The sequence below is a fragment of the Eucalyptus grandis genome, chromosome 2, assembly GCF_016545825.1.
Source record: "Eucalyptus grandis isolate ANBG69807.140 chromosome 2, ASM1654582v1, whole genome shotgun sequence".
NCBI lineage: Eukaryota > Viridiplantae > Streptophyta > Magnoliopsida > Myrtales > Myrtaceae > Eucalyptus > Eucalyptus grandis.
Genome location: NC_052613.1, coordinates 39,570,467 through 39,580,545, shown reverse-complemented (window position 1 = coordinate 39,580,545; position 10,079 = coordinate 39,570,467). Strand labels below are relative to the sequence as shown.

The following is a 10,079-nucleotide window of genomic DNA, read 5'->3' as shown; positions in this document are numbered from 1 at the left end:
TTCTTTGTGGATATAGCGCAGATTGACTTGTTCACGTAGGACTACATATCACATTCCACTCACCTCAGATGGTTTAAGGAAAAAAAAAAAAAAAAAGCAAGCATTTGAGCATGGCTTTTAACTCTGTAAGAGAAGAAAAATGGGATTGGATTTTATGCTAGGTGCATAGATTCTCCTCTTACATAGTTTTGAGCATACAGGGAGCATAGCAAATATGAGGGCGCTCCAAGATAATCCTAGGCGGACCATAGGTTTAAAAGACGATCGAGAGAATTAAAGTTTCTCAGATTCTCTGATTTAATTTCCTTAAAATTTCTCCTGTCTCTCTCTCTCTCTCAAATGGTCTTGCATTTCTTGTCCTTTCTATTTAGTGATGTGGACTCCAATTGGAAGGTCTGTTGAATCTCGAAAGACATTGCCGTTCTATCTTCTACAATCTCAGAAAGGCTGGAAATGATTCATTCAATATGGTAACTGCGATTAATTTACAACATGAAAATCCAAGAATTTTAGACAAAATGTGAAACTAAATCCGGTTTTTACTTCAAATCAAAAGAAAATGGGCAACCTTATATTTATTTGATTCAAGAAAGCCCAATTATAGCATTTTGGGCCCAATTGCTGACCCCTTGGGTTACTAGCTGCCGCCCAAGTACTGTAGAGGGCCCAAACGCGACACGGGCACACAAAACAGTTCATTCGCCCTAGGACAGGTCAATCCGGGCCGTTCGTCCATGTTGACTGCTTTGACTTCCCCTCCGTCGTGATCGCACGGCTTCCAATCGAAGCACTGGATCATCGCCGCCAGCACCATCGGCAACTCCAGCATCGCAAGCGAAATCCCTGGACAGCCCCTCCGACCAGACCCGAAAGGCAACAACTCAAAATGCTGGCCCTTCACGTCGATGACCCCCGTCATGTTCCCGTTGGCGGGCTCGATAAACCTCTCCGGGCTGAACTGCAGGGGATTGGCCCACACCTTTGGGTCTCTAGCTATGGCCCAAATGTTCACAAACAGCAAGGTGTCTTTTGGGATGGCGTACCCTCTGATGTGGCATTCTTGGACCGACTTCCGGGCGACCATCGGAATCGGAGGGTGGAGACGGAGCGCCTCCTTTATGATGGCTTGGATGTACGGCAGCGATTTCACGTCGGATTCATTTACTAACCTTTGATCGCCCACGACAGAACTTATTTCTTCCCTTGCTTTCTTGAGCACCATCGGATTGTTGATGAGCTCAGCCAGTGCCCATTCGATTGAGGTGGCCGATGTGTCCGTACCAGCGGTGAATATATCCTAGGATGGGAGCAAAATTCATGAAATTGTGTTTCCTAAAAAGGGGAAGAAAAGTGACTAGACTTTAATCAGTGACTAGATTTTAGACATCTTTTTTATTCTTTTACGGGTCGTACCAAGAAAATGACTTAGATTCCAAGCAACTCTATCTAACATGGTTTAAATGATAGTCTCAATTTATCGTCAAGTCAAGCATGAAACAAGGTTATCGCATAATTTTCATCGATAATTCCCTTTATCAAATGGAGCGATGTTAAATTGCCTCAAGATTATATTTTCATCTTTGTGTGCTATTTCTATTTTTCCGAAATTTATGTTCATACAAATACATTTTTCTATCTGTTGACTTAACACTACAAGGCCAAATTGGTAGCTAGAATGATTCTTTGTCTCGAATAGATGTTTAGAAACTATATAATGTGATTTTTCTTTAATGTCAAACATCTCAAAAAAATTCTAAAGCTGCAAAATATTTCACTTTTTGTTAGTTCAAGATGACTTCTTCGTATAGATAAACCGTATGGTTCAAGCAAGTACATGATTTTTCTAATCAGTTTTGGTTTTCTTGGAACACTCTGATGGCTTCCATCTATTGCATTAAACTCAGCTACGCATGAAATCAAGATGGCCACCCGGTTCTGAGTATGCTACATGCATTCCGTGCTTCACAAAATGGCCCCCGCAATACATGCGAAGTTAGCTCAAAACGCAAAAGAAGCCTCGCTACTTATCGGCATATCTAAGGACATCCTAGGGACTCAGCAAATGTTTCATGCCGTCCGCTTTCTCACTAGAAAAAGTCATTTCCTGAAACTACTTTACTTTCTTCATCCTAAATTTAGATTTCTAGTAAAGCTTTCTCTTTGATGTTGTTGCTCATTTTATGACCAAAACCCTAAACTATCTAGACCGAATCGTCTAGGACACCTTCCTTCCATCTTAAAGCTCGAGAATATGGGGAAAAGGACATCAATAATTCTATAAGTTTTATGTAAAGATAGTCTAAATATTTTTTCTCATGAAGCGGGCATGCTGACATGATGTCACTCATTTAATCGAGCATTTTGAAAAAAAACTCAAAATATAATACAGTTGATAAATCAAAGAACATCGCCTTAGTATGTCATCTAAAAACATTGCATTGACTTTCTCACTAGTTCAACATCCGCAGTATCATATCCCTATGAGAACTGACTTGTAAAAAAATTTCTGAGCTCGTCATGTAATTGTGTTAGTAATTAAAAAGAAGAAGAAGAGGAGTTCAATTAACTCTTGGCTTTTCGAATCCAAGAGAGGTAATTACGAGCTAATTAAGGAATGAGTTTGCCCTTACCAAAACTAGTGCCTTGATGTGCTCTCGGGTCAACTTCATCTCCGAGTTCTCATCCTCGTAGATGTCAAGCATCATGTCCAGAAAATCCTTCACTTCATCTTTCCCTCCTCCCTCCTCCGCTCTTTGCATCTTCTTCTTCCTTCTCAGCTCCTCCCTATCTCTCATGATCTTCTCCAACAGCACATCGTATCTGCTCATCGATCCCAAGATACACGTACAAAATTATACGTGTGTAGGCATGTACGAGTCTTTGTCGATATGATAAATTTAAGTCGAATAGTGCGTCATCATACCTCCTGTGAATGTCCTCGAACCGCTTCTTATAGCCCTGGAAATCAACGTTCTTGCAAAACCAGATGAAGTCGGACACGTTAAATTCGCCGAAGATCTGAGTGACCTCCCTTATGAGGGTCCTCGCCTCGTCGGCCTGGCTGTCCACGCCCGAGCTCCGAATGCTCAGCATCATCCGAGAGATGATGTTGTTCGCATACTTCACCAGCTCTTGCGTGACGTTGACGCTCTCGCGGCGTAGAGATTTATCGTGCAAGACTCTGATGAAGTGCTGGAGCTCGCTGGTGCGGATGGGGAGGAACTGGTTGAGGGTGCGAGCCCCAAGGAGCTCGGTCTGGCTCAGCTTCTTGATGAACTTCCAGTACGGCCCGTAAGGCGCGAACGCGAAAGCCGACTGGTAGGTCAGGTGGTCGATGGCCGCGTTGTGCTTGCGTGCCGAGAACGTCAGCTCGTGCGTCTTGAGGAGCTCCCGCGCGAGGTCGGGGGTCGAGGCCACAACGCACAGTACCGACCCGAGGCGGAGGCTGAACAGCGGGCCAAGGCGGGCCGCGAAGTCGCGGAAGGAGCGGTGGATGAGGGGGCTGAGGAGGTGGAGGTGGCCGAGGACCGGCAATGCCTTGGGGCTGGGGGGGAGATTGGGCCTCCGCTTGAGGGCGATCATGAAGAGGAGGGCGGTGGCGACGAAGACGGGGGCGATGAAATAGAACGGGGAAGTTGCCTCGAAGGATGTCGTCATGCCTTTCTAAAGCGAGATATTCGAAGGAAATATTAAGTTGAGAGAAGACTTCTACGGTGAGCTCCGACCCCGGAGTCCTTTTATAGTGCGCAAAGGCTCGGATTGAAGCGTGGTTCTTTCGTGGAAACGTGAATGTTTCGGGTCGGGAGGTATCCGAGGTAATACGCGGTGACTTATTCATCGATCAAGTAATGTGATGTGGGGAAGGGTTGAGAAGCGCTCGCTAGTTTGAACGATTATAACCTGGGAAAATTGTCCAGCAAGTTCTAAATATATTGTACGGCGTTAAATTCAATCATACACATTTTAATCTAGTCATTTTAGTCCTCAACTTTTTTGATGACTTGGCAATATATTTCATTAGCCTTTTTTGTTTAAAATTTACTAATGTAGACACCAACTAACTTACATGACATGGCCGGCACATTTTTTTTTTCTTGGTCAAAAAGCATATATATGCATTATATTACTTAGTCTTAGAATGCAACGACAGCTTGCAGTCCAAACATAAAATATCCATAAGAGATAGAGGGAGAGAGTACATCCAATTCACGGGCAATTTCCTTTCTCGATGTTGACGTGCCAACCAGTCGGCTGTGCGGTTTGCATCTCGAGGGCAGGATCCGACGGTGATATAATTGCACTGGGATAATTCTTGTTGGCAGCGTTTGATTACTTCACGTAGGTTCCAAGGAGTCTCAGCCACATGGCTGGCACTTAAATAGACGATATTTGCAATTTTATAAGTAATCTGATTTTTCTTCTGTTTATTTTTTTATATTTTATTTTATTTTTTCAGTGGCCAGCCACAAGCGAAAAAAGGAAAAGGAAAGGAAAAAAGGAAACGAAAGAAAAGTAAAGTAAAAATAATAATAATAAAAGATTTAAAAAAATTCAGAAAATTACAAAGAAAATTGCAATCATTTTTGCTAGTGTCTTGAGAATTTGATGTATCTTTAACTTCATTTATTTTATAGAAAATGAATGATTTAAAATTATTTTTCTTAGAAAAACTGGCTACATGCTCAATCACTTTTCTACCCTCATATATTTTTCCAACCACCGATGATGTCATGCAATATTGCTAGTTACCTTCCTCTTACTTCTAACAAACCCACACCATCAACATCGGACATGCTCAATCACTTTTCTACTCTCATATATTTTTCCAACCACCGATGATGTCATGGAATATTGCTAGTTATTTTCCTCTTACTTCTAATGAACCCACACCATCAACATCGGAATGATCACATTTTCGGAGATAAACACAATTTTTTTTTTTTGTCTATAAATCTATTGAAATCTTAATTAACTAAATGCGCTGGCATCAAGCTTAAAACGATTTTGTTTCATAGACTAGTTGTCCTGTTTAAATCTTAATATTGACTATGTCAACTTGAATTGATCCTTTGAACTCATTCACAGCACACTTGAACACGTTTAATGATGCATTTTAATTTATTAGCCACATCAACATGACATGACATGTTTAGGTACATTACACATTTTCACAAACGTCTAAATTACGTTTATATATAGAAGTTCGTACTTCCAAACGGGTTGCGTCATGTAACTTGCTTAATACTTGTGTGGTGTTTCAGACTCCAAACCCCCAGTGGTCAAGTTGGACATTTGGCAGTTGAGACACGTGGTGTTTCGCACTGGGCTTCAATGGGTAAAGGGCAGAAACGTAATTGGGGGAGCTGCCAACTTACTCGTAATGGTCTTTCGATTAAACCATGCATTGTCCTTCGGTTAGGCCGTACGTAAAATAAAGGCCTTGGAGTTTGACGGCTTCAGATCTGTGGAACAACGAATCATCCCATGCAACAACCCAGAGCATGTTCTCCTGAAAATGCCTAACTCCGATTCTCTTCGGGCCCGGTGTCGTAGTCATCCTCCTAGTCATCGATTTATGTTTTGACATTGTTAGGTTTAGGAAGCTCTTTTAAATTCCCTCTTTCTGTATGCTTTTGTGGGGGTCAGGCCACATGTTCTGAAACGATGCATTTCATTGAAAGGTCGCGAGTTGATGACATCCTCCATATACAAATTCGACAAGTTTTCAAAGCGGATGACATCGGCGTTTTCCTCCATTTCCGTGTGGGAGGACTCTTCTTCCAACTAATCTTCCGATTGCAATTTCTTAACACATCCGAGAATCGACACTATTCCTTTCGATGATGGATTCAGTCTGTGAAGTTTAATTGATCAATCCTGAAGTACAAATTACAACTAACAATTTGATGTGAAATTCTGCCTGCCCCTATACTAATCGTCAGCCCTTCTTCCTCCATTGGGATAGGGCCGGACAAATGTAGATAGGAAGATATTTAGAAAGAATCATCGATTTCTAGGTTGGCTTTGGTGGTTGTTAGCATTAATCAACTTCGTTCTGATGGAGCGGCCGTGTGAAAAAAAGTTGACAATGTTGCATTTTTATATCCGTTTAAATTTCGACTTGCTTTATTAAATTCGATCTTAATCATGTAAATTAAAGAAGTGCAATAGGGAAAATCTTTTGGATGAAAGTTTTGAATAATATATCTAGCTAATAAGACATTGCTACATATAAAATTATTATCACATATGATTATTACATTCTCCTTTAAACTTCTCAAAAGTAAGGATTAGCGGTATCTAGCAAGAAAGAGATGCTATATTCAAATCTTATACATACACACAACAACAGCTTAAGAGAATCTATTGAAAGGGTCTTTTCTCAGAGCTGTCGGATGAATAAATCCTCCCCTCGAAATTAGATAGCTCCAATAAACAGAAACCCAACAGCTAAGCTATCTCATTTTCAAATCACACTCGTCTTAAGTTTGAAAATAAGCAAATTGCCAAATGCACTGAAGACAATATCCAAAACCTAACCTTTTTGTTCCTCTTGACAGTGGTCCAAAATTTGGGCCAAAACACATAAGAGTAAATGGCTAAAATTAGGTCATGACATGTTGACACCTCATTTAATTTTAGAAAATAGAATTATAAGATAATCTTTGATTAAGAGGGAAATTTTGAAAAAAAAAATTGAATTCAAAAGAATTCAACAGTCGGATTTTGGAGTCACTATTTTGTTGAGCGGTTGAGCAAATATGTGCAAATCTTCACCTGCAAAAACAAAGTCGAGTGATTCTTCTATAAAAAGCAATGCGAGGTTTAGGAATTGAGGGGGGAGCTTCTCTTCATTGTTCGTCCAAAAAATAGCAAATTGAAGAGAAAAAGAGAGGAAGTACGGTGGCAGAAAGTGAATGGGGGGAAGTCTTCAGGTGAAAGCTAAGAGAAGACGTGAGAGAGAGATAGGTGAGTGATGTGAAAGCAAAAAAAAAAAGGGGGAAAGCACTGTTCATCTCCTTCACGGGCTGTCTTCGCCGGCCACAGCAACAGAACCCCCTCGCTCGCACCGCCGCGCCTCCATTTCCGCCGTGCCTTGCTTCGCCCTGCCCACGCCGATCTGCAGCGCCTCACCTGCGCTGCCCTCCACTGCTCACCACACCACTACAGCTCCGGATCTACCCCTGCGCCGGCCCCTGCCACCGTCTTTGCCCGAGCCCCTTCGCTCCCCTGACGACCGGTGCTGCTGCAACTCGCGATCCAACGACATTTGCACCCTTGCTGCTCCTCGACGCTTCGCCGGTCTCCCCCACGAAGCTCTCCACGATTCTGCCCGGAGACCGACGCCACCGCCTTTGCTCACCTGTCACCGGTGCCGCTGTTGCTGACCGCGCCCAACGATCGAGCGCTGGCGCCACTGTCTTCGAGTTCCAGATTCCGCCGACGACCCACGAGCGTCGACGTCGTAGCAGCCCACCGCTGCACTGAAGCCCTGCTACCACGCCTGCACCAGCATCCGAAGCCTGCTTCACCGTGATCAGCCCTCTGCTCGCGCATCCGCAGCACCGCCGCCGCTACCATAGCTCGCGTCCCCGCCGTCGCCGAGTTCAGCCCGTCGCTCACCACCGCGTTGGAGCCTCTTCCTCAGTCGAAGCCGCATCCCCACCTCTGCAACAACCGACGCCGGCTCCACGCCCGAACAGAACCATCTGCTGCCTCCTCTGTTTTGCTGCAGGTCTGGTTACTACTGAACCTCGCCGGAGCTCCGACGGACAGCCCTTGTTCCGAACGGCGACCCATCACCGAACCACCAGCTGCTCCTCGCCATTCCTCAAGCCAACCGTGAGTTAGACTAGGTGAATTTTTTTAGATATTTGATTTCATATTTTGTTTTTATTCTAACTTGATTTATTTTGATTTATATTATTATCCGATTAGGGAATTTGTCATATCAAGTCATGATAATAAAAAATATTGAACCTCGAGACAGCGGGTTAAATTTTTGATTATTTCAATTTTTTATGATAAATTTATGGTTTGCTTTGCATAATTGATTCGCATTAAAATATGTCATTGATATACATTGATGGATTATATTTTGGTGCGTTATCATTATTTGCTCCTCACATATTATGCATATCTAGAATTTAAGTACTTAGGTCCATATGCATTTCATATTTAAAGCTCTGCATTTTTAAGATTCATATAGAATTAGGATGATTTTCCTTTAACAAAAACCAAAAATAAAAAAGAAAATAAAAAATGTTATTTAGGTCATATAAATCACACCACATGTTGCACTCTAGTTAGTAGGTCATAGATTAATGTTTTAATATTCCCATCATGTAGTTTTTTTAATAAAAGGCCTAAGATTAACATTGCATCATTATGTCGCTTTCTTTAATAAGAATTATTGTCATTTTAAAAAAGAGAAAGAAAGAAAACACAAAAGCCGTTTAGCTAGCTAATAAGTTAGTTCATAATTAATCTCATTTTATGTCATCATTGTTTAGTGTAGGTTGCATATATGTATAAAAAAATCATTAAAAAAATCATAAAAGAAAGCATGCATGTAGAAATACCATGTCATTCATCCCATATCACGTAGATATGCATATTTATGATTATATAAATTAGATTGCATACATATAGTGATAAATTTAAGTCATACCATATGAATTGCATCTCACATATCATTAAAGTAAAATCCATGCATATTAAATTTAGATTAAGATTGCATATAATTAACATTTGTTTTAAAAAAATAAAAAATAAAAACTAGGTATCATATCATTTAGAAATCATGTTTAAGGCATGCATTTTTATTAACATTTCTTTTATTGAATGTTATTTTATTGATTGTGTACCCGCATGACCACCATTTACATGTTAGTAGCTTAAATTAAAATTAATCAACATTGCTTGCAAAATATTTTTTTAAAATTAAAATAAAAATGTACCGAAAGGGCATTAGACTAATCTAGCGTAATTATGTCCCCGGACTTATTGAATCTCTGGTTCGTAAGAATAAAGTATTCTCCCATACTTTATTTGGGTTTCTAATCAACCCTAATTGATTAGTGGCGGCTCCAAATTGAATATAATTGCATGTTTAAATAGATTAATTTCTATCAAGTCGCGATTGGTAGGACTTGGGAGGGTCCGCACCAAGTCTTCAGACTTAGTAATCCATTAACCTAAACTTTAGGATTGCCCTGAAAATTTAGGTCGCGGCATGACAATACACTTACCTAATTAATGGAGTGTTTGACAAGCTTATCAATCTTGAAGGCCATGATAATACAGTATACCTGTGAAGAATACACGAACAGGAAGGAGAAACAGAGAAGATGAAGAAACAAGCTTGACAAAGATGAAGACTCAAAAGAAAAGGAAATGATCTTGAGCTTCTGTATTTGGTTCTCTTGCTCTTCAGAAAAAGAGAGAGAGCTAGAGAGTAAACTTTTATAAAGTGCTTCTTATATTCGTTCTTTGTACATTCCGTATTTATATGCGAGAAACAAAACTTGTACAACTGTTTTAACAGAAATGAAAACAGAAGGAGGGAAAATAACAGAACACGGAAAATATTCAGTTTTGACTTAAAACTGAATATCTATTATTCAATGAGCACGTGTTGTTGATGTAACTCATGCTTTCTTTGTTCTTCTTTTCTTTATCCTCGCAAGTAGAGTTGAGTTTATCGTTTCCATCCTTGATCGAATCATTAGCACCAGCATTTGTTACTGCACTTCCCAAGCCAGCAGTCTGCCTTGTCTTACTTCCCCGTTTGCACCAGAACTTAACTCCCGTACATCAGTATCTATCTTTGACTTTAATTTGAACTTCTTTACTTCATCTTCCTTGTTTCCATTCAAGCTCGGCTCTTTATCTCCAGCACTTGTTTTCGACTTTGGCTTATATGCTTTAACAATACCCTCAAGACTCTGTCCTTGGAATATTTGATGAACTCATCAATCATGAGTTTTCAGCATGCTGGAGTAGCGCACAAGACAAGACAGTCAAGGATTCTTGCGAAGATAAATATTGAAATGCATAATGAAATGGTTATGAATATT

The 10,079-nt window shown here is 40.7% G+C and overlaps 1 protein-coding gene across 1 annotated transcript; it reads right to left on the bottom strand.

The window, feature by feature from the left end:
* Nucleotides 1-564: 564 nt before the first annotated feature.
* LOC104432774 (cytochrome P450 93B16) lies at nucleotides 565-3,720 on the bottom strand. Its single transcript, XM_010045298.3, has 3 exons — nucleotides 2,924-3,720; nucleotides 2,631-2,820; nucleotides 565-1,297 (listed from the first exon to the last, which is right to left on the bottom strand). The coding sequence occupies exons 1-3, from the start codon at nucleotides 3,655-3,657 to the stop codon at nucleotides 638-640; spliced, it is 1,584 nt and encodes a 527-aa protein (XP_010043600.2). The 5' UTR covers nucleotides 3,658-3,720; the 3' UTR covers nucleotides 565-637.
* Nucleotides 3,721-10,079: the final 6,359 nt, after the last annotated feature.

Coding starts and splice junctions, on each gene's coding strand:
- LOC104432774 (XM_010045298.3), bottom strand. CDS start 3,657: ATGACGACATCCTTCGAGGCAACTTCCCCGTTCTATTTCATCGCCCCC. Junction 2,821..2,923: donor TTCGAGGACATTCACAGGAG/GTATGATGACGC, acceptor ATCGATGAGCAG/ATACGATGTGCTGTTGGAGA. Junction 1,298..2,630: donor ACATCAAGGCACTAGTTTTG/GTAAGGGCAAAC, acceptor CTCCCATCCTAG/GATATATTCACCGCTGGTAC.